The 25,191-nt window shown below is 43.9% G+C and overlaps 1 protein-coding gene across 4 annotated transcripts in view; it reads right to left on the bottom strand.

Annotated features, from left to right (window-relative positions):
- The window catches only part of Nf2 (NF2, moesin-ezrin-radixin like (MERLIN) tumor suppressor), a 107,495-nt gene that overhangs the window by 45,301 nt on the left and 37,003 nt on the right, over positions 1-25,191 (bottom strand). For all 4 annotated transcript variants that reach the window (XM_045132388.1, XM_045132387.1, XM_045132386.1 and 1 more), the window contains exons 3-6: positions 23,530-23,652; positions 19,928-20,011; positions 4,625-4,693; positions 3,252-3,334 (exon numbers count right to left, since the gene is read on the bottom strand). In XM_045132388.1, coding sequence (XP_044988323.1) covers positions 3,252-3,334; positions 4,625-4,693; positions 19,928-20,011; positions 23,530-23,652 — 359 coding nt within the window. The remainder of the gene's footprint in view (positions 1-3,251; positions 3,335-4,624; positions 4,694-19,927; positions 20,012-23,529; positions 23,653-25,191) is intronic.

The raw sequence follows: 25,191 nt of genomic DNA, 5'->3' as shown, positions 1-25,191 counted from the left end.
TCCAGCTCGGCAGAAAGCAAAAACAAAAGCATAGCATGCTACTTCAACCTTCACATGTGTCACTGAAGTTGCTGCCTTGTATTTGTGTGTTTTCTTAACCTGGACAGCTTGGTAATGAACAACTTCCTCTGTAAGCTATCTGAAAGCTACTTTCTTTTTTTTTTTGGTTTTTCGAGGTAGGGTCTCACTCTGGTCCAGGCTGACCTGGAATTAACTCTGTAGTCTCAGGGTGGCCTTGAACTCACGGCGATCCTCCTACCTCTGCCTCCCAAGTGCTGGGATTAAAGGCGTGCGCCACCACGCCTGGCTGAAAGCTACTTTCTTGATTGTACGTCTTGGGGTGCTGCTGAAGGTTAAGGCTAGAATATTTGGGTCATAAAAAACCCAAGTCAGATCACCTACTTCTGTGTTATAAGTCAAATTTAAAGCATGCTTTTGAAGCAGCAATGACTTGCAGAAAACTCCCAAATAGGTAATGGTATTGAAATAATTTAACTCAAGCCTCCTTGTGACCTTGTCCTTTTTCCTCTCTCTCTGATCTCAAAATGCTCTCAAATGGATTTTAAAAATTCACCCTCAGAGAATGCCAAGTGTTGGCAAGCAGGTGAAAGAACCAGAAATCACACACACTGCTGATGTAAATTAGTTCAATTACTTTGGGAAACTGTTTTACATTATTGTAACAGTAAAAACCAAGAGACAATCCAGCAACCTAAGTGTCCTTCAATAGAAGAATGGACAAATAATTTGTAATATATTAATATAGTGCAGCTGGGTATGGTGGCACACACCTTTAGTCCCAGCACTTGGGAGGCAGAGGTAGGAGGATTGCCATGAGTTCAAGGCCACCCTGAGAATACATAGTGAATTCCAGGTCAGCCTGGGCTACAGTGAGAGTCTACCTCAAAACAACAAAAAATGAATAAATAAAATAAATTTTTAAAAGTGGAATTCTGCACGGCCATGAAAATGAAAAAGTTATTGCTACATGCCACAAACTCAAATCTCACAATATGAGCCTGAATAAAAAAAGGGTATGAAAATAGGCAATGTTTGGCTAGGGGTATAGCTTAGGGATAGAATCGTTGCCTAACATGTGAGAGGCTTTGCATTTAGAAAGAAAAGGAGAGAAGAGAGGAGAGGAGAGGAGAGGACAGGAGAGGAGAGGAAAACAGAAAGAAAAGAGAGAAACAGGTAACACTAATCTCTGGCATTAAAAATCAGGAAACTAGGTCTGGAGAGAAGGCTTAGCAATTAAGGCACTTTCCTACAAAGGTAAAGGACCAACTATCAATTTCCCAGGACCCACATATGCCAGATGCACAAGTTAGCACATGCATCTGGAGTTCATTTGCAGCAGCTGGAGGCCCTGGTGTGTTCATTCTCTCTCTCTCTCTCTCAAATAAACTTAGAAAAAAGTATCAGGAAACTCTGGGCGAGAGTGAGACCCTACCTCCAAACCCTCCCCCTCAAATAAAAAAATCAGGGAACTGGTGCACGCTTTTAACCCCAAGACTCGGAAGGCAGAGGTAAGAGGAGTGCTGTGAGTTTGAGGTCAGCCTGACTATATAGTGAATTCCAGGTAAGCCTGGGCTAGAGTGAGACCTTACCTGGGGGCGGGGGGACCAGGAACTGGGGCTAGAGAGATGGTTCTCTACGTAAAGCCAGATGCACAAGACGGTACATGTGTCTAGAGTTTGTTTGTAGTGGCTGTAGGCCCTGGTAATTCTAGTAAATAAATTTTTTTTTAAAAAAAAAAAGAAGAACTGGAGAGATGACTTAGAGGTTAAGGTGCTTGACTGCAAAGTCAAAGGACCCAGGTTCCAAGGTGTGGTGGTGCACACCTTTAATCCCAGCACTTGGGAAGCAGAGGAAGGTGGATCACTGTGAGTTCAAGGCCACCCTGAGATTACATAGTGACTTCCAGGTCAGCCTGGACAAGAGTGAGACCCTACCTTGAAAAACAAAAACAAAAACAAAAGACCCAGGTTTGATTCCCCAGGACTCACATAAGCCAGACGCACATGGTGGTGCATGTGTTTGGAATTCATTTGTAGAGGCTGGAGGCCCTGGCATGCCCATTCTCTCTCTCTCTCTTTCTCTCTCTCTCTCTCCCTTCTCAAATAAATAAGTAAAAGTATATATGAATGATATGGTAGGAAGTTAATTCGAAGAAAAGAAAAATTTAAAGCCAAATGCAAAGATGACCAATTTCACCAATTTCTAAAGCCATCGGGGTAGAGTACTATTCAGGTTTTAGTTTACAAAAATCAGAGATTGGTAAAGACAAATGCTGAGGAGAAGCTAGGGTGGTGAAAACCTAACACCACTGATGGTACTATACCAACAGATGCAATCGTTTTGGAGGGTGATTTGGGGCACCTGTCAAAACACAAACTATTCACATTTTAATCAGCAACTCTTCCAACAATCTAGTCTCAGTCTACTTGTGCAATTGCAATAATAATGAGATTGGGCACTGTAGAAATTTTTGAAGTGAAAACATGCAGACACTCCAAATGTCATCAGTGGAAGGCTACACTCAAAAGCAAGGGCTCCGCAGACCAGAAATTCCAAAAGTTAAACTGCTAGCAATCCAGTGAACGCAGCAGTTTTGTACACTCTGGTAGGCAGAATACATGCTCACTTTAAGTTTCTTTAAGATTTTATTTATTTATCTGAGAGAGAAAATGGGCACACACTGGCTTCTAGCCACTGCAAACAAACTCCAGATACATGTACCATTTTGTGCACCTGGCTTTATGTGGGTACTGGGGAATTGAACCTGAGGCATTAGGCTTTGCAGGCAAGCGCCTTAATTGCTGAGCCATCTCTCCAGCCCTATCACTTTGTTTGTTTGTTTGTTTGTTTTTCAAGGTAGGGTCTCGCTCTAGCCCAGAGGGACCTGGAACGCTGAGCTCCAGGCTGGTCTCAAATTCACAGCAGTTCTCCTACCTCTGCCTCCCAAGTGCTGGGATTAAAAGTGTGCACCACCACTCCCGACCGCACTTCCGTTTTCCTTGTCTGTGACCCTCTACCGCTGAGCCACAGCCCTAGCCTGTCACATTGCACGTCGTACCAGTGCACCAGAGAAAGCCAGGTACAGACCACACTGAAGACCATTTTACTCCCGCTCTCTTTTCTTTTAATATACTTCAGTACTGCATTTGTTCAACAAGCACGTCCTAGTTTTGCGGTTATTTAAGAGAAAAGCCCGTAAAGAAATGTAAACAAGGAGGAAGCACCCTCACCTGGCTCGGCCGCGGTGCTCAGCATACCAAGCAGTAATTCTCTCCTCCCACATTTCCGGAGTCATCTGATACAAATTTATTACCTACCAAAAAGAGAGCAAAATAAAAAACCCACACACAAGTAAGTCTGAGTATTGTTTACCATTTTTATAATTACACATCATTTTTACAAAATGACAGGCCTATTTTTAAGGAGCTGCACACAGGGAGTCACACGCAGGGCACCGGTGGCTGTTTAAAAAGCACCGTTCAAGCTGGAGCAACCTGAAGCTGCAGGATTCCTCAGGCCAAGCTCTGCTCCTGGACTGGCAGGCAGGGCCTCCCCTCCCCAGGGACCACAATGCTCACTGACCCGGGCCTCCCCCTGCACGTAGGACCACAGTGACAGAGGCTACAAAAGGGGAAGGGGCCTAAGGGAGGATGGCCTTCTGTGGCTAATGAATAAGATGAACAAGGATGAGTATTAAAAGCCACGGGAGGGGGGGGGTTGGGAATTTAGTGGATGAGTGCTTGCCTAGGAACTGCAAGGGGCCCTGGGTTCAGTCTGGGTGGGGGGCAACACAAGACCTCCCCCAACCTCACCTCCTCTTCCACCCGAACAACTCAATTCCCCAAGCTGAACACACACAGATCACACACCTTTCTGGAATCAATGTCCTTGAACTATCTTTAGAAATCACATCAGAGAAACATTTACAAGCCATACTCTTCACGGCAACTCCAACCTAACGACATGAAGCTTTGCTGGGTTTTTGTTTGTTTTGTTTTTGAGACAAGGTCTTACTCTGTAGCTGGGTTGGCCTTGATCTCATGATCCTCCTGCCTCTGTCTCCTGAGTAATGGTATTCCAGGTATGCACCACTATGTCCAGCTAAACCTTTGCTTATGTGTGTGTGTGTGTGTGTGTGTGTGAGAGAGAGAGAGAGAGAGAGAGAGAACTGGCACACCAGGGCCTCTAGCCACTCCAATCAAACTACTAATGTGTGTGCCACCTTATGAGTCTGGCTTATGTGGATTCTGGGGAATCGAACATGGGTAGTTTTAGGTTTTGCAGGCAAGCACCAATCACTAAGCCATCTCTCCAGCCCAAACCTTTGCTTTTTTATATGCTCAAAAGAGAAATCTGGGTGTGATGGTGCACACTTAGAACCCCAGTACCTCAGGAGGCTGAGGCAGGAGGAGTCTAGGCCAGCCTAGACTACATAACAAGAGTTTGTCTCAAATAATAATAATAAAAAGAAAAAAAGAAAAAAACATGCTTAAATAAGATTCCATATTCTTTTCTCAAGATGACAAGCTATTTATGGAAATGTGCTTGCCATGTACTTCCAACATCTGCTATGTTTTCCCAAACAGGGAATCTGATTTCTTACCCTTTTTGGAAGCAACTCTTCTTGGGCCAAAAATCCTCGCTTGTGCACAGAGGGGTCATAGTCACCATACTGGAAGAGGAAAAGAGAGTAAGAGATTCTAAGGACTACTGTCATTTCTTTTCTTTCTTTCTTTTTTTTTTTTTTTGGTTTTTCAAGGTAGGGTTTCACTCTGGTCCAGGCTGACCTGGAATTAACTCTGTAGTCTCAGGGTGGCCTCGAACTCACGGCGATCCTCCTACCTCTGCCTCCCGAGTGCTGGGATTAAAGGCGTGCGCCACCACACCCGGCTATACTGTCATTTCTTAACAGGGCTCAACTTAGTTTGCTCCTCCCACAAGCCCCAGTGAGCAATTCAATTCTGATGACAAGTCAAGATTTCAACCTTGCCAGATTTCTTTGTTATCCTTGAATGAAAATACAAAGCTGATTATATCTATGAACAACAGAGTTGCGAAATCCCATAAGGGATAGATGGGTGATGTGCTAATAAGAATGTGACATTTGTTTGGAAATGTAGTCTTGCTTTATAACCCTCAGAGAAAGCAGTCACTTCCAAACCATTAGCTTTGGAATGGAAACAACAAAACACAAGCGTGAAAGTTGTGATTAACAAAGTGTGATAAGAGTCTTACCTACAAATGCTTCTAAGTGGCTGGTAATTGAAGCCAACTGCTAGGTGGGAACTGAGAATAATGCAGGCCATATTTTAATATCTTTTGCTCAAGGCTCTGAAAATTGTTTTGGAAAGATCTGCTGTCAGTCCTGTCAATCCTACCACACAGAGAGATGAGTAAAAGGTGCACTGACTTAGCAAATGCTGCACAGTAAGTCATCACTGGGGCTGGAAATGGGCCCTGAATTTTCTTTTCTTTTTTTCTTTTTTTTTGTTTCCAAAGTTTATTAAAAATCAAAGAATAGAAAAACTTTACATAAAAATATGTCAATTTTAGTGTCCACATTGTTGTCCACACACAAAAAAATCGAAACATGATATCTTCTGTTAAATCTGTAGCATGCCATGCTAATCTCTGTATCATTCCAATTTTAGTATATGTGCTGCCGAAGCGGGCTCTGGGCCCTGCATTTTAATTTACCCCTCCAGCGACAATGACTTAGAACCTACCTGGAAAAATCAGGAGGAAAAAAAAAGTTCCTGCAGGGTGTGATAATGTTTAATCCCAGCACTCAAGAAGCAGAGGTAGGAGGACAGGGGGACTGCAGTGAGTTTGAGGTCAGCCTAAGACTACACAGTGAATTCTAGGCTGGCCTGGGCTAGACAGAGACCCTACATCCCTGACCCTCTCCCCGCAAAATACTAGTTTCTTTCCTAGAAAACTTAAGTCTGAACAAAGAATAATCCACAATGGGAAAATGAGGCTAAGGTGGGGCTCAGTGATAAAGCACTTAACCAGTATGCACAAGGCCCTGGGTTTAACACCACACACGAAAAGAAAAAAGTATACAGGGCTGGAGAGATGGCTTAGTGGTTAAGGCGCTTGCCTGTGAAGCATAAGACTCAGGTTTGATTCCCCAGTACCCATGTAAGACAGATACACAAGGTGGTACAAGCATCTGGAGATCGTTTGCAATGGCTCAAGGCTGTAACACCTTATTCTCTCTCTCTCAAATATATAAATAAATATTTTTAAGAAAAAATGTGTTTAAACAAAGATGAAGGGTGATGCCAGGGGTGGTGGTGCACACCTTTAATCCCAGCACTTGGGAGGCCTGAGCTAGAGTGAGATTCCACCTAGAAAAACAAAAACACAAAAACAACAACAGAAAAAAAAAGAGATGAAGGTTGAGGAGCTGGCTCAGTGGGTAAAGTGCTTGCCTTGCAAACATGAGGACCTGAGTTTAATATCCAGTAGCCACGTAATAATGCCAGACATGGTGGCGTGTGCCTGAAGTGCCAGCACTGGGGAGGCAAAGACAAGAGGATCTCTGGAGCCTGCTCACTAGCCAGTCTAGCCTACGTGGAGAGCTTTAGGCCAAACAGTGACCCTGACTCAAAAAGAAGTAGACAGGCTGAGTATGCTCAGTGGGTAGGAGAACTTGCTGTGCAAGCCAGAGCACCTGTGTTCAATCCCCAGGACCCACGTAAAAATCTGAGCATGACTGCTCATGCCTGTAATCTTATTGCTGAGGGCAGTGAAGACAGAAGATTGCTGGGGCTCCCTGGTCAGCTGTCTAACTTAAAAATGGGGAGCTCGGAGCTGGGCGTGGTGGCACATGCCTTAATCCCAGCACTTGGGAAGCAGAGATAGGAGGATCACCCTGAGTTCGAGGCCACCCTGAGACTACATAGTAAATTCCAGGTCAGCCTGGGCTACAGCGAGACCTTACCTCAAAAAAACAAAAAAAAAGCAGGGAAGCTCTGGCTGGAGAAATGGATTAGAAGTTAAGAAGTTAAGGCACTTGTCAGCCATGCCAAAGGACCCACATAAGCCAATGCACAAGGTGGCTCATGCCTCTGGAAGCCCTGGCACGCCCATTCTCTCCTGCCCCCTTTCTGTCTGTCTGTCTCTCAAATATATAAAAATGAGGGGAGGGGGGCTGGAGAGATGGCTTAGCTGTTAAGGCATTTGCCTGCAAAGCCAAAGGACCTCAGTTCGATTCCCCAGGACCCATGTGAGCCAGATGTACAAGATGGCACATGTGTCTGGAATTTGTTTGCAGTGGCTGAAGGCCCTGGCATGTCCATTTTCTCTCTCTCTCTCTCCCCCTGTGTCTTTCTCTCTCTCAAATAAATAAATAGTAATAATAAAAGAACAGGGAGCTCTAGGTTCAGTGAGAAACTCTGTCTTAATGAAATATGGTGGAAGAATAGAGAAGGACACAGACATTCTTTTCTGACTGCTACATGTGTTCACATATGCACATACCACACACAGCAAGGGAGAGAGAGAGGTGGGTAGCATTTCTAATGACAGCACCCAAGACTGTGTCTGGTCTCCATAAACAAACATGTATGTTTATATGCATGCATACCATACGAAAGAGTGTGAAACAGAGTAGAAAATTGAAGCCTGTCTCTTATGAGTCAGCATTCAATGGTTTCTCTTTTCATCAGTAGCAGGGTTTGGTTCTAGCCAGCAATACTGGTATGGCCAGGCACAAAGCTGCTGGCCTCATGTCTCACCAAATGGAGTCAGGATCTTGCCCACCCTCTTATAACCAAAGAGCCTATGGCATGCTTTCTTATGTAGTCTCCAACCGGAAACTTGACAGTCAAGCAACAGGTGCAGCATTGAAAGGAAAGGCTTATCAGTTATGGAACAGCCTAGACACCTACCTAAAATGGAGTGAGTGTTAGGTGTTCAGGAATAAAGCCTTTGAATCCCAAGCCCTAGGTTTCTGTCTGCTTTTTTAAAAGACTTTTTATTTTATTTTTATTTATTTGTTTTTATTCGACAGAGAAAGAGGGATTGAGAGTGAGAGAGAGAATGGGCACGCATCTGAAGTTCGTGTGCAGTGGCTGGAGTTTGTGTGCAGTGCCTGGAGGCCCTGGTGTACCCATTCTCTCTCCCCCTACCTCTTTCTCTGTCAAATAAATAAACAAATAAAAATAAAACATTTTAGAGCCGGGCGTGGTGGCGCACGCCTTTGATCCCAGCACTCGGGAGGCAGAGATAGGAGGATCACCCTGAGTTCAAGGCCACCCTGAGACTACAGAGTTAATTCCAGGTCAGCCTGGACCAGAGTGAGACCCTACCTCGAAAAACCAAAAATAAATAAATAAATAAATAAAATAAAACATTTTAAAGAGAGAAGGAAAATTGTTAAATTATTGTATTTATTTAGGAAAGCACAAAATCAAGAGAAAGAAATAGACACACCCATGTAGTCTGACAGCCCATGTGGTGGGCCTGAACGAAATGTGAAAAGAGAGTTAGAGAAGAAAGAAAAGAAAGTACAAAGAGCTCCTGCCACGTAGAGGGCAGGAGGGGATAAAGAGCGCATGTGGGAGCAGGAGTCAGGGGCGACTCACCAGAACCTGGAGGTTCATGAGTGATGAACCAGCTGCCCAGAGTGTTCGTCCTCCCTTTGATAAACGTATTTATAACGTTACTCCAGTAGCCTTTACCTTCTGGTTCAGGTGAACCAGAGAGTCAGCTGATTGGTCTGGGCTACAGGCTGTCTCAGGAAGAGGCCAGCCAGTGTGCCAAGTTCTGGGGACTGAATTTGACCAAGCACAATGTCAGGATCAGATTTAAATTCTAGGACGGGGAACCTCCACCCCAGGAGGGGCTCAGGCTGTTCGTGGGGGGAAAAAACATAGATCTAAGGAGAAGATAAGAAATCAGATCAAAGCCAGGTGTGGTGGTGCACTCCTTTAATCCCAGTACTCAGGAGGCAGAGGTAGGAGGATTGCCATGAGTTTGAGGCCACCCTGAGACAACATAGTGAATTCCAGGTCAGCCTGGGCTAGAGTGAGACCCTACCTCAAAACCCGACCCCCCCCCCCAAACAAACCAGATCATACTTTGATCTCTAGCAAAGTGGAGACTGCAAGAGTAGGCCCAAAGACATTCCTGCTTTTTTTTGTTTGTTTTCTTGAGGTAGGGTCACACTCAGACCAGGCTGACCTGGAATTCACTTTTTCACTTTGTCTCAGGGTGGCCTCGAACTCACTGCAATCCCACTACCTCTGCCTCTGGAATGCTGGGATTAAAGGTGTGCACCACCACACCCAGCAGTCCTGTTTTTGTTTTTGTTTTTTTCCAAGGTAGGGTCTCACTCTAGCCCAGGCTGACCTGGAATTCACTCTGTGTTCTCAGGGTGGCCTCGAACTCATGACAGTCCTCCTAACTCTGCCTTCCGACTGCTGGGATTAAAGGCGTATGCCACCATACCAGGCTTTTAGAATCGCATTGTTTTTTGAGTGATAAATTAATCTCTCAAGTTAAAATATTTGTTTGTTATTGAGGCAATCTCATGTAGCTCATGCTGGCTTGAACTTGCTGATATATAGCTGAGGCTGGCCTTGAACCTGATCCTCCTGCCTTTGCTTCCTGTGTTGGCATTACAGACCTATACCACTACACTGCCTTAAACATTTTAAATATGTCATAGTTTTGTCTAGGGTTTCACTCTAGTCTAGACTGACCTGGAATTCACTCTGTATTCTCAGGGTGGCCTCGAACTCACAGCTATCCTCCTACCTCTGACTCCCAAGTGCTGGGATTAAAGACATGCGTCACCATACCTGGCTATGTCACAGTTTTTATAACCATGTCTATGAATTTCTTCATTCAAAAGACTAGAAGGGGTTGACAGTATGACTCAGTGGTAGAGCCTGGTATGTCTGAGGCCCTTAATTCAATCTGCAGGACTAAAACAAAAAATTAGAGGGAGAAAAGGAAAAAATAAAATAAAAATAAAAAAAAAAACATAGAGGGAACTTTTTTTTCCCAATCCCTCCTGGAAGCCCAGAGATGTAGTAAGCCCCAACCACAGGGAAGTCTGACAAGCTCTCTGGAGAGGGAGCTACAGAGCCGAGGAAAGAGGCCATGGTAAGGTCTAGGTTCTATACCAGCGCTTGTACTTAATATGTGACTCATAGAGTTTAGTGTCTCCGTTTTCCCTGCTGTAAAATGGAAATTATAACAGTAATTATCTTACAGGACTCTCATTAAGTAATGCTTGCCAAGTTTAAAAAATGATTTTTAACACATACAGCCCAGATTTCAAAAGATCTTAAGTGTGGGCTGGGGAGATACTTCCGTGGGTAAGAACACTTGCTGTTCAACCATAAAGGTTGAAAGGGCCTTGATTCACCCTGAATTCAACTCTCAACACCCCATAAAAAGCTGGGCATATCCACGCACGCATGTAGCCCCAGCCCTGTGGAGAACAAGGCAGGAGAATTGCTGGGGCTTACTGGTCAGTCTAAACAAAAACAGCTGCTCCAGTTTTAGTGACAGATTCCATCTCAAGGAAACAACAAGGAGGAGTGAAAGAGAAGGATGTCCGTTCTGCTCTGTCCTCTACAGGTATGTGCATGGGGCACACACATCTCCACACACGCGAGTCTACATGCCACATATACTTAAGTACATGCCACATACACTTAAGCATGTATGCACACACAAAAAAAACACTTAAAACTGGTTTTTTTTTTTTTTTTTTTTTTTTTGTCAAATGAGAGCTCTGGCCCTGGAAGTTCTTGAAAGAAGAGCTCTGTAATGCTGCTCTGGAGGTCCTGTAAGACACCCCTCTCTTAAACCTTGGCTTTTCATCTGTAAAGCAAGGGGCAAGACTGTACCAGCCTCACAATGGGGAGATGAGGAGAATGTATAGCAGTTCAGGCAAGCATTCAGCATGGTGCCTGGCTCCTGATGGAAGTTAGATACTATCATTATTAGTATCTTCTGCATTAAGGCCACACTAGTCACTGAGGACCACCCCCCCCCCAAGAGGAGGATAAGAGAATGTAAATGAAAGCCCTATTTCAACAATGCAGACCAAATTTTAATGCAAAAGTAAGCAGATATGCAAAAGTAAAGTTGTAAATTCAGGTTCCAAAGGCTTCCAAGATTAACGACCCCATTGTTAAATTATACCAAGCTCCCAGCTACTCCGCTGATCAAATGCATTACATCTGAGCAGTGCAGAGGTGCTGAAAAAACTTCTCCACTGGACTAACTCTGCACACAACATTAAAGCCACCTTGATGTGAGATGCGTAGGTCCACTCTTAAATGTCTCTAAAAGACAAAGGGAGAAAAAACAACCCAAGGCTGTGGCAGTGGTGAATATAAAAGAAAATCACACCACTTCATAGATAGAGATGGCTACTTCCCACCCTTTTATGTAACAGACACATTCTGATAACATGCCCAGGGTGAGCTCGCAGTGGAAGAAAAGAGGCTGGGGTTTCAGTGTTCTGCAACTATGTGGGGTTGTGACTAATTTTGTAGTTAGCATTCAGCAGTCCTGCATTAAAGAGAAACCCCTAAATTGTCTAAACTTCAGAACTCACAACATCCTATCTACCATGACATATACCACTTGAATTTGAATTTAAGAAGGGAGAAGGCTGGGGTGCAGCTCAGTGTCAGAGAACATGCTTAGGATGCATGTAGCCATGGGTTCAATCTTCAGAAAATCAAATTGAACAAAACAAGTATCAATATCACCTTGTGTAACTGGCAATTAGATCAAATTCTTTCATAAAGTAAACAATCTTAAATTTGTTTGTAGCTGCTTTTGGGCTGGGGGTGGAGCTCTACAGTTCCTGTTTAGCTGGATCAGATCCCAAAGTTAAAAATTCACCAATAAAACTGGGTGTGGTGGTGCACACCTTTGATCCCAGGCAGAGGTAGAGGATCATTGAGTTCGAGGCCAGCCTGGGACTACAAAGTGCCAGGTCAGGTTGGGCTAGAGTGAAACCCTGCCTTGAAAATACAAAAAAAAAAAAAAAAAAAGGCTAGAGAAATGGCTTAGCAATTAAGGCAGTTGCCTGCAAAGTCAAAGGACCCAGGTTTGATCCCCCAGGACCCACAAAAGCCAGATACACAAGCTAGAGGGGCAAGGGTAAGAGGATCACCTTGAATTTGAGGCCAGCTGAAGACTATACAGTGTATTCCAGGACAGCCTGGGCTAGAGCGAGACCCTCCCTCAAAAACTCCCCCCAAAAGTCAATTCTTTGTCATTGTCTCTCCCCCACCCCTCAAATGGAGGGGGAAGAGGTTACCTATATTGCTCCTATGTTAAACTCTTAGGCTCAAGTGATTCTCCTGCCTCAGCCTCCTAAAGAACTGGACCTGGCTACTTAGCAATAATTCCCAAGTCAAATGGAGTCTCTTTCTGGACATTAACAATTTCCTCTGGGTACATGTATGGAAGATTAGAGCAAATGCTCTGAATAGGAATTAACAATGCATAAAAATTTATTTGATATATATGAAAAATAGAACCCTGCCACACCACAATTCCTGATGAATAAAAGACTTAAACCTATAAACAAAAACCCATTAAAAAAAAAACAACAAAAACACAACTACAGCTGGAGAGATGGCTTAGTGGTTAAGGTGCTTGTTTGCCAAGCCTAAGGACCCAGGTTCGATTCCCCAGTACCCACATAAACCAGATGCACAAGGTGGCACATGTGTTTAGATCTAGAGTTTGTCTGCAGTGGTTAGAGGCCCTGAGGCACCCATTCTCTCTCTCTCTCTCTCATCTCTATTACTCAAATAAATAAAATATTTTAAAAAAACAACAAACTAGGGCTGGAGAGATAATTGAGCAGTTAAGGCACTTGCCTGCAAAGCAGGGTTCAATTTCCCAGTACCCATGTTTACAGATGCACAAAGTGGCACATATATCTGGAGTTCATTTACAGTGGCTGGAGGCCCTGGCATGCCCATTCTCTCAGTCTCTCTTCTATCTTCTCTCTCTGCTTGCAAATAAATAAATATTTGGAAAAAAAAAAAAAAAACTAGGCCAGGCATGGTGTGGTTGCACACGCCTTTAATCCCAGCACTAGGAAGGCAGAGAAGATATATACTGGTGGTGAAGCCATTCTTAAATCTGATATGTAAAAATAGACAAAAGGTTGATATCTATAATATAGGGAGCTCCTACAAAAAAAATCAGAAAAAGAAGTAATATAACAGAAAAGGAAGGAACCATAAACAGCTACTGCAAAGAAAAAAGAAATACAAATGGCTAGTTAATCCATGTGAAGAACTCTGTGGCAATCACAGAAATGCAATTAAAAAATCTATTTTTGGGTCTGGAGAGATGGCTTAGTGGCTAAGGCACTTTCCTGCAAAGCCAAAGGATCCAGGTTCAATTCCCCAGGACCCACATAAGCCAAATGCATCTGGAGTTTATTTGCAGCAGCTGAAGGCCCTGGCGTGCCCGTTCTATTCCTCTCACTCTTTCTAGGTGCCTCTTTATCTCAAATAAATAAAAATAAATGAAAAATAAATTTAAAAATCTATTTTTCTATCAGGTTAGCAAAAATGTAAAAGACTAACAGCATCCACTCTTATAAAGGATGTGTGCAAACAGGAATCCTCACATGCTACTGTTGGGACTTAAATTGGAACAACACTTCTGGAAACCATTTATGTACTTGATTTTTAGATGAAATTCGCATACATAAAATTTACCACTTCAAATGTACAATTCAGTGATTTTCAGTATGTCCGGAATGCTATGCAACTATCAACACTGGCTAATGTGAACATTTTCATCACCTTCAAAAGAAACACCCACAGTCACCAGCAGTCACTCCTAATTTCCTCCTCCTGCTGCCACCTGGCAACCAGTAAATCTACTTTCTGTCTCTGTGGCGTTGTCCAGTGTAGACATTTCATGTAAGTGGAATTCCACAGTATGTCGTCTTTCGTGTCAGGCTTCTTTCACTTGGCATTACTTACATTTTAAATGTCCTTCAACTCAGCTATGCCATTTCTCTATATTTGTCATAGCAAAATACTGTTACTATATACCCTGAGAGACATACACAAGGATGTTCACTGCGTCTGTTCAAACACTAGGAAAATAACAAAGAAAAACAGGGCTGGAGGTGTCGCTCTGCAGAGCATTTGTCTAGCAGACACAAGGTCCTAGGTTCTATCCCAGAGGGGAAAAAAAAAACAGCTTTTTTTCAAGCATGGTGGCAGCATGTTTATAATCCCAATATTCTACAAGTAGAGGCAGGGGAACCCCAAGTTTGATGCCAGCCTGGGCTACATAGAAAACTCTTTCAATAAACAAAACACAGGCTGGGGAGATGACTCACTGGGCAAGAGTGCTTACTGAACAAGCATGAAGACCAGCACCCACATAAAGAGCTAGGTAAGGCCATGTGTACCTGTAACCCCAGTGCTTAGGGGTGAAGAGATGGGAGGATCACTGGGGCTCACTGGTCAGCCAGTCTAACAACAAAAAAAACAAAACTGCATGAGCTCCAGGTTCGGTGAGCGGCAATAAAACGGAAGAGCAACAGAGGAGAACCCCTGACATACCCTCCTCTGTCCTCACACCCACGCACACGCAGTGGGCATACACCATGCACACATACACACCATACATACACACGCACATATGCCCCCCAAAACTTAAAGTAAAACACCCCCTACACACACACACACACACACACACACAAAAGGAAAAACGAATCTAAATATCTGCCAGTAAGGATAAGTTTAAGTAATCCCCAATCCCCCTTGTGACAGACCTGGCAGGAAGGAAGGTATTCTCAAGAGATCCTTCCTTCCTTCCCTTTGGCTATTGGACTATGGAAACAATGAACGGCAAGAAATTGGAATTTCCCCAGGAATCTCATGCTGGGACAAAGTAAAGGCTGAAGTTAGAGAGCAAACTTGTGTACCCTGGAAAGAGACTGCACACAGTGCTGGCAACAGGTCAGACCACCTTACAGGAGCAGCCAGAGCAGAAACAAAGATGGGCGGGGCCGTACTTGGACCAGGACTGCCTCGCTATCTATGCATACCTCTGGTCTTCTGCTCAAATCTACATTTAGGTCAGTATCCTGAGGATGGATTTAAGAGAGCCACTGGATTTCTTTGTCTCTCTTCTCAATGTGGCCACAATGAGTAAAGATCCTTTTTCTGCCTTTCACTATTAATTTGGCTATTTTAATTAACTGGCTTTACTGAGAACAGGTGGCTGGACCTGGGTGGCGGGGTGCTGTTAGGGACTGGGTTCTGACCATAACTCTGGTAGCCATCTGCCTGGCAGGTCCTCCCATTCTGGCAGTCTCAAGTGAAAAGGATGCAAGCCACCCCGCGGGAGCAGCAGTGCTGGGCACCATGGAGCTGAAATGTGGCTGCCAGGGGACGGCAAGGAGGACTGACTGCTGTAGGCATGGACTTCTTTTGAGGGTAAAGAAAATATTCTGGAATTAGACGGTGGTGCTGGTTGACAACATTCTGAGTGTACTACACACCTGGAATAGTCACACCGACATGGGACACTGGGAGTCAGCATGTGTCTCTCCTACAGTGACTGGTTCATCACACCTGGCACCCTGGAGGTTGTGCCAATTCATAATCCCTGCAGCAGGAAAATGTACTCCAACAATATGGTCACCCACCTGGGCTTCAACTGTGACCTTATGTTACTTTTTCTTGTTCCTGAGTACTGTGAAATCAAGTATTATTTTGTATTGAGAAGCCACTTTCTATAAAATGTCTGCTCATCATATACTTCATGTCCACTTTTCTGCCTTTGCTATAAGCTGAAGAATATTTACATTTAGGTTCATACCTCTTATCAAATCTATGCAATGCTACTTGTAGAAATGTTCCTTAAGGGGGCCATATAAATAGAGTTTAAAGACAGCACTGTTTATCATAGAGAAAAGAGAGAAACACCCTTCCTCTCTCACACAAGGAGAAGAGATACAGAAACTAGGGTCATTTATGAAAGACTCCTGCACAGCAGGTAAAAATCAACGAGGGACCTCTGCATGTGTGACAAGGACACACCTCAGATCAATCTAGTCACTCTTAAGTGAGAACAAGTACTGACTGCAGACTATGCAATCTAGCAACACTGAATCAACTTTTACCTTCTGGACATTTTCAAGTCAGTCTCCTCCTATACAACCAAGCACCCCCTACAGCGTGAACTTCATAGTCTCTCACCAGGACAAACACCAGAGCTTTTTACAGATGTCTCTTTCTGTTTCCAAACTTATCTCCCTCCAATCTGTTCTTCACATAGCCACCATGTTCTCAATCACTTAAATGAATTGTATTTTGCCACTTAGTCTCTGATCATCTTGAACTAAGAAATCCTGTTTCCTCTCCCACTCCTCTTTTCTTTTTCTGAATGTGATACGTGTCTGTGGGGCAGCACCAAAGGATTTATGAATGATAGACTATTCTCTCCCAAAGCCATTTTTTAAAATAAGAACACATTTCAAACACAAAATTATCAATATAAAATACAACAGGTAAGCTGTGTGTGCTGACACATGCCTTTAATCCCAGCACTCAGGAGACAGCAGTAGGAGGATTACTGTGAATTCGAGGCCAGCCTAGGACTACAGAGTGCCAGGTCAGCCTAGGCTAGAGTGAGATCCTACCTCAAAAAAACTAAAAAGAAAAAGAAAAAAAAAATCCAACAGGTGGTATAAACATTGCAAGATGTTTCTTAAGTCATGTGACTGGACCAAAACAATTCTACCCATACTTTGGATTCTAGCATAACTCAGGTTCTAACCAAGAAATATGGTTCTTGTTAACTGAACCATGTGATTAATATTTGTATTTATACTTTGAGGGTAATTGTTTCTTTATGCTTTGGAATTAACTGTGTCTATATCGTTGGAACAGCTGAAATTCAGTAATGAATACAGTTGTGCATAATTACATTCCATGTGTTAATGAGCTAAAGGTTGGAAAGGAAGCAAGCTGCACATAATGGAAGGAGATGGGATGACTTACTGAAAAGCTTGAGCTATTTTGATCAAGTAAATGAAATTAGAATGTAGTGAAAGGCAAACTTTGAAGCCCACTGGGGGACCTTTCACTAGACCATGAGAAGCAACAGCTAAGGGCTGACTAGACTCCTGGATCCCCAGTCCAGCTCCACTCTTCATCCCACTCTGCTTCAGTGCTCCTCAAGAGGTTCAGAGGTTGCCCAGTGGTTGCAAAGCCTGAAGGCCCAGGTTCAATTCCCCAGTTTCCATGTAAAGACAGATGCACAAAGTGGCGCAGGTACCTGAAGCTCATCTGCAGCAGCAGAGGCCTGGAGCACCCTCTCTCTCCTCTCTCTCTGTCTTCACAAATAAATAACTAAACATTTCTTTAGAAAGAGAGAGGTTCAGTGGTAGAGTGCTTGCCTATCACTTGTGAAGCTTTGGGTTCCATCTCCACAGTACAAAACAAGAAAAATAAGTGAGCCAGGCATGATGGCACACACCCTTAATCCCAGCCCTTGGGAGGCACAGGTAGAAGGGCTTCAGTTCCTGGTCACCGTGGGCTAGAGTGAGACCTGCCTAGAAAAAAATAAAATATCAGCAAAAATGTCCTTTCAAGACTCCATCAGCAGTCCCAGAAACTATAAGCATGTTATAGTAAGCCTTAGTTTCCTGAAAGCAGACTTTTAATGCCAGAAATTACCTTTATTTGTAAGATTCTTAAAATTAACACCGGAAAAAAAACAGTCAGAACATCCTCCTCCATATGAACCACATATGCTGTCTGTGAATCACTTTCATCTCCAAATTAGTAGGATCCAAATTAGTAGGGCTTTCCTACAGTGAAATCTGTTTAAACAAACATCTGCTGGTTCCCTGAAAAGTGATCCACCCTCCCTACAGGTGGCCTTTGAATTTGTGGCCCAAAATCCATACAAAGAAAATACAGCCATTGCGACTATGGTTGTCTCTGACAGCTTGGGTCTCTTCTCAGCTGAGAAAGGGAGAAAACCTGTGAACAGAACTGGACTCTGGGCCAGGGAGTGCTTGGATTTAATGGAAGTGACAATGACTGCTTCATCACTGTCAAGGCAATACTGATTGAAAGGACACATTTTTCCTGTTACTAATATTCTTGATCAAAGCATAAAAGGAAGCATATGTTTTGGTTGAATCGAGGCTCATTTTCTGCTTTTTCAACTAATCATTTTTTAAGGAAGTGGAACAGGAGAGGCACCAAATGCAACCCCAAAGCCATGGATTCTGTCCTAGCTTTATCCACAATGGTGGCAGTAACCTCGGGGCATCACTGAGGGCACAGACTTGCTCTAGCGCCAGCATCTATGCCAGTTAATGAGTCCCACACTTAGGACTGGTGACTCTCGGCAAACATTCAATGAGCAAAGAAAGGATTAAACAGACTCTGGTGTTTCTACTGAGCTTACCAGCTTGTACAATGCCCAGCCTTATCCCAACCTAAATGATAAATCATTCCTGCCTTTGACCTGAAATTGTATTTAGCTACCTGAAAAAAATAAGAAGAATTCCTAATTGTCTAAGCCTACAGGATGCCTTTATGGATGCCTGTAATGAAAGAGAAAAACGTTTTAAAAGACTAGACTTTAAAATGGCAAGCCATCAGTGTCTCAATTCTGAAGACATGCTCTGCTTGAGTGAGAGTCAGGAAGCAGGACATCAAAAGGTGGGATGCGATGGGAGTGGGAAACCCAAGCGGCATGCAGCATTCTGGGCTGGCCCTTTCAAGTCTGGTCGGTCTTACAAGAAAAGAGGAGACAAGCTGGGTGCGGTGGCGCACGCCTTTAATCCCAGCACCCAGGAGGCAGAAGTAGGAGGATCACTGTGAGTTCAAGGCCACCCTTCTGGTCTACAGTGTGAGTAAACCAAAGTGAGTGATGATAAGCATCAGTGCCCAGTCACAGGCAGAGTGCACAGCCACCAGCAGAGGCAGCAGGGTCTCACTGAAGGCAGGTGGGCTCCCCGGGGGCTCTCAAAAGATGAGTCTGGGGCTGGAGGGATGGCTTAGTGGTTAAGGCATCTGCCTGCAAAGCAAAAGACCCAGGTTTGATTCCCCAGGAGCCAAGTTAGCCAGATGCACAAGGGGGCACATGTGTCTGGAGTTCGTGAGCAGTGGCTAGAGACCCTGGTGCCCCCATTCTGTCTTTCACTCTCTCTCTCTCCCCCTTTCTCTGTCAAATAAAGAAATAAATAAAAATAAAATGTTTTTTTTTTTTTAAAAAGATGAGTCTGGAGGAAAGACCTAGGTACTGCTGATCTAAAGGCCTCATTCAGACATACTTGAAGATCCTAAGTTCATTTTTTCTGGTTAATAAGAAGAAGTTGAAGTGACAAATGTAAGGAAGCACATGTGCATCATGACACTGTACAGAAAATTCATCTTTTTGACGAATGCTAGCTCATTAGGATGACACACTTGTCATCAGTGTACACCACACACACAAGCACATACAAAACTGCTCAGGAGCGAGACAGCAGCAGAAGTGTTCAAGCCCGCAAGTCCCATGACATCTCACTTTCAGGGAAGAGTGTTTTTTAAAAAAAAAAAAATTTTTACTTTTTTATTTATATTTATTTATTTGACAGAGAAAGAGGGAGAAAGAATGGGTGTGCCAGGGCCTCAGTACCACTGCAGATGACCTCCAGACACATGCGCCCCCCTGTGCATCTGGCTAACGTGGGCCCTAGGGAATCGAACCAGGGTCCTTTGGCTTTGCAGGTAAACGCCTTAACCACTAAGCCATTCCTCCAGCCCAAGAAGTCTTTTTAAAGTTCAATAAACCCAAAGAAACAGAGGGCAGAAGCCATTCTATGACATGAGTTAATGTCTGGGAAGAATGTATTTTTCTTCTTTGTGCCTACCTTGGCCTGGACAGCATAGGAAGCTAGGAGCACGGAAGCCTCGGGAGGGCAGTAGATCTTTTCATCCAAAATCTGCTTCTTCACCTGAAAGGGGCAACAAAAGAGAAATGAGATCACGTGTGCAAGTGAGCCACGCAGCCTGGTCGCAGCAGATGGCTGCAGGGTGTTCTAAATGAGAACTGCTAAAGCAACCTGTTAATGATTTTCTGACAAAGAGCTCGTTTTTTCCTAACTGCTGCAGACCAGACCGGTTAAGGGTTCAGTTGCTGAGGAGTTACTGGTAATATGGTTCTACACAAAACCCCTCGTCTCCTCTTGTCATGATCAAGGCTGAGGAGAAAACGAGGTCTTCTTGGTTACAACAGAGACTGACATTCAAGCAGTGTCAGGAGCACTGAGGGAGACTGCAGTCTGGGCCTCTGCAGAGCACTCACAACTCTGCAGGAAACGGAGTCGACTTTCACATCTTCACACTAGACAAAAGTCACCGAGGCCACTGAGTTATGACTGTAGAAAAAAAGTCATTGCCTTCAATGTGCTTCTCTAAGGAAAAAGGAAGCAATAAAATTTGATCGATTCAACTTTTAAGTACACGTGAAGGCCAAGAAATACTTCCTATGCCATCGTGTTGAATTAACATATCTCACTGCACTTAATTTCTTAGACTGGTGCAGTGTGTGACATTCCAGATGCAGAGGCGAGAGCTGCATGAAGTGGGGGCACACTGAGCAAAGCCAACTCTCTTTTCACAGATGGTAACAGTTGCCAGATTCATAAGCATAGTAAGTTTCACTTGCTTAGTCACAAAAATACCCTAACATTTCGGTGTGAAGGAAAATCAAGCCGAATAGCCATGAGGGCAGGCACTATTCCCAAGGGCTCACTCACAACAAAAACCACTTCTATGAACAAGGTATTTTGGAGCCCAGGGAAATTCGTTCCTTTCTTTCTTTTTTTGAGACAAGGTCTGGTTTTGAACTTGCTATGTAGTCAAAGATGACTTTTACCCCCACTTTCCAAATGTTGGAATTACAGGGAAGTGTGTCACCACAGCTAGTTTATGCAGTACTGGGGTGTTGGAAACAGTACCCAGAGACTGGTGCATGCCAGGCAAGCACTCTACCAACTGAGCTACATCCTCAGCCCCCACAGATCTTTATGCTCTTCTCAGGGTTGTTTTGTTTTGTTTTTCAAGGTAGGGTCTCACTCTAGTCCAGACTGACCTGGAATTCACTATGTAGTCTCAGGGTAGCCTCAAACTCATGGCAATCCTCCTACCTTTGCCTCCCAAATGCTGGGACTAAAAGTGGGCGCCACCACACTCGGCAACTTCCCAGGTTTTAAAACTGGTTTTCTTTTTTCAAGAGAAAAAGAAACCAAAGATGTTTTGAAGCAAAGCAACCTTCAGATTCTTCAGTTTCTTTCCAAAGAAAAAAATGCTACACTACAGAAAAACTGAAAGGGCTGCTCTTTGACCTGAAAATATTGTATAGAAATTAACTATATACTGAGTGTATAACACACACACACACACACACACACACACACACACACACACAAACACACACACACACACATATGGCAGAATGCTTTATTTATTGGCTTGTGTGCATGTGCACGCATGCCAGGGTCTCTTGCTGTTGCAATCGAATGCCTTTCCAGCATTTTTTTTCCTTTTTTCATTTGTAAGGTAGGTCTCACTCTAGCCCAGGCTGACCTGCAATTCACTATGTAGTCTCAGGCTAGCCTTGAACTCACGGCAATCCTCCTACCTCTGCTTCCCAGGTGCTAGGATTAAAGGTGTGTGCCACCATGCCTGGCCTCCATCCAACTTTATGTGATGAGTGAAATGAACCCAGCACAGTAGGCTTTGTAAGTATGCACCTTTACTGCTGAACCGTCTCTTCCGGACCTGGCAGAATTCTTTTGCAAAAGAAATTATTTAGTCAGGCATGATGGCACACACCTGTAATCCCAGCACTCAGGAGGCTGAAGCAGGAGGATCTCAAGTTTAAGGCTGTATGGCAACAAAACACGACCTTGAGCTGGGGAGATGGTTCAACAGTTAAGGTGCTTGCCTGCAAGACCTAGCAACCCAGGTTTGATTCTCCAGCACACATAAGGTCAGATGTGCAAAGTGGCACACACATCTGGAGTTCATTTGCAGGGGCTGGAGGCCCTGGCACGCCTATTCTCTCTCTGCTTGTAAATAAGTATATTTTTTAAAAAAATGGGCTGGACCCCACCGTGGTGGTGTATGCCTTTAATCCCAGCACTTGGGAGGTAAAGGGAGGAGGATCACCATGAGTGCGAGGCTACCCAGAGACTACATAGTGAAGTCCAGGTCAGCCTAGGGCCTGCGTTAGAGTGAGACCATACCTCAAAAAAACAAAAAAAAAAAGGAGATGGCTCAGCAGTTAAGGTGCTTGCCTACAAAGCCTAAGGACCCAAATTCAATTCCCCGGCACCCAGGTAAGCCAGATGCACAAGGGGGCGCATGCATCTTTAATTCGTTTGCAGTAGCCAGAGGCCCTGGCATGCACATTCTCTCTCTCTCTCTATTTCAAATAAATACTTTTTTATGTTTGTTTGTTTGTTTTTTGAGGTGGGGTCTCACTCTAGCCCAGGCTAACCTGGAATTCACTAGGTAGTCTCAGAATGGCCTCGAACTCACAGTGATTCTCCTATTTCTGCCTCCCAAGTGCTGGGACTAAAGACATGCGCCATCACATCTGGCAATATTAGAAAAAAAACCCACCTTATTTAGGGATTTTATTACACTTCACTATTTCATGAATCACAATACACTGAGGCTCAAATTAATTACAAAGACTGTGGGACAAACCTCACCTCTGGGAAGTCATGTACTTAATGCCCTTACCACATCTTTATAGCACAGACAACTGGCGCCCTGGGCACGCAAGTAGCCCCACAGCCAATCATTGCAGCTGGATTTGAAACTAACCAAGCAATAAGCAAGGTTTCTATCCTTAGATGAAACCCCTCCCTGTGCCTACATGATCAACCTATAACTCTGATCTCTTAATGGTTTTTGTTTGGCTGGCCAATTACTTAGGAATGTCTATTGCACATTCAGTGAGCCTACCTTTAAGGGACTCACACTTCAGGGAGGAAGCAAGAAGACAATATAGTCTCAGAGTAGCATACAGCAGGATGTCTGAAGTACCAAACAGGAGGCAAACCAGGTGTCACTGTCATGTCTTAATGAGAACAGATCTTGAACTCTGAAGAATGCCTCTAGGACTCTGGCCTTTTTCTGCAACCTCGGAGTGCTTTGCAGTTGGCTATGAGAAGGCAGGACCCACCTTGAGCAGGTTTTAGATTAGGAAGCTGCTTTTGTCCACACTTCATCATCACACCTTTGTAATTTCATCTGACACCAATTCTCATCGCTCAGGTATAAGCTCTATTCTGATTTATTTTTCCCATTACTGAGCCGAAGGGTCTGAATAACTAGAGGCAGTGCATGTTTGCAATGTGGAAGTGTAAGTGGTCATGTCTAAGGGTTCAACCCAAGCTGTCTCTGCAACCACACCCAGGTGGGTCATCTCAGACTCCGGGCACAGCGTGGGCTGGCATACCTGCAGGAAGAACAGATGCTGCGTGACCTCCTGAACCAGCTCTTCCTCGGCATTCTCAGGGTAAAACTTGGCCAGGAAGTGAAAGGTGACCGGCTCTTCCTTTGAAACATCATGATCCAACACCTGCAGAAGTGCAGAGCAGAAGACACACGATGCCCAGCCTCCTCCCATGTGCTACCATCAAAGCTCATTTGCAGGGAAGGTACAAAATTCTTCCCATGCGTAACAGCAGACAATATCACTGCACACAGGGGTTCTGGACTAAATCAATCAACATCCCCAAGAGCTAAGTGGAACTACAATGAAGGCACCAATGTTCTCAAAGCCACAAAAATAGTCATAAACCAGAAACATGTAATTCAAAGATCTTGAAACTAACTAAAGGCTTTAATTTTTTTTCTCCTGAAGCAGTAGACTCTTCCTTCATTTTTTTTCGTGCTGCTCACCTCTAGTATGTAGGTGCAGGTGGAATACAGCTTGCAGACAATGAGCTAGATCTTGTGACATTATTTATATGCTAACTAAGCAACAGAAGTAACACATGTCCATTGTAGCAACACTTTGTTTCTAGGACCCTCCAGAGATGCCCACAAAATACTAGCAGTGCACTAAACAAACCACTGCCTTTCATCTTCTAACAGGTCTGCCCACCCCTCAGAAGCTTGAACCATCTGCTCTCCAGAGTGAATTTCATTTCAGGACATAAACATGCCATGTGATGGGCTACCCAGCACCATTAACATGTGCCATAATTTATTCCCTCCGAGCAGCAGGTACTATGGCTCCTGATGCCCCCAATCAAATATCCATTTGGCCAACACTCAGGTATGATTTAAAATTCACTTTGCTGAGAATCATAAAAAGATACAGAAAGTGTTCCTGTCTCTGATATATAACTTTCCACACGACTGTCCCTGAGGTAGTGCCCAGGAGATGCAAGATAAACTTGATCTAGGCTGCTTTCACTAATATTAGTTCTTTGTGGAGCTTAGAGGTTTCTGATCCTTGGGAATGACCATTTGAAACTGATAATTAGCAGGGATTCCCTGTAAAGGTGGGGAGCAGATCCATATGTAAGCATGATTTCAATACCCAAATGTAGAATCACACTGGCATGACAGGACACATCTACAGTGCATGGTAACCTCAGGCAGGCAATGACAGGGCACATCGTTCAGAGTCAGAATTAGACACTGACTTACTCTGAGATTATTCAGTGTCTTTTAGGACTGACTGACAGATGTATACGGCCCTCCTCTCCAGGTGGCTTCATGGGTAGGTGGCCAGGAAAATAGGCAGGGGTGGCTTTGTGTGAACACATGGGCCTAAGAGTAGATGGCTCCCCTAGGCCATATCCATTTCTAAACCACCTTCAGACTACTAATGTACTAGATTTCATGTGCTTTAGAAGACCCAACGACCCTGAAGACCAAATGGAAAGTTCTTTCACCCAGGTTCTTCCTTTTTTTTTTTTAACAAGTCCTTTCAAGACCATCAGCACCTAAAGGCCATGTCACATTAATGATTAATTCCAGGTAGGCCCTAGTGTTCTCAAAAAAACAGGAAAACATCCCCAAAGAACATGAGCCAAAAGAATCTGTCAAAGTCATAAATCGTGTTTTTTTTCTTTTAAAAAGCATAAAAAGATAGTAGTCATTTTTA

This window comes from Jaculus jaculus, chromosome 13 (genome assembly GCF_020740685.1).
Source record: "Jaculus jaculus isolate mJacJac1 chromosome 13, mJacJac1.mat.Y.cur, whole genome shotgun sequence".
In the NCBI taxonomy this organism is placed as follows: Eukaryota; Metazoa; Chordata; class Mammalia; order Rodentia; family Dipodidae; genus Jaculus; species Jaculus jaculus.
This window is presented reverse-complemented; position numbering and strand designations above follow the sequence as displayed.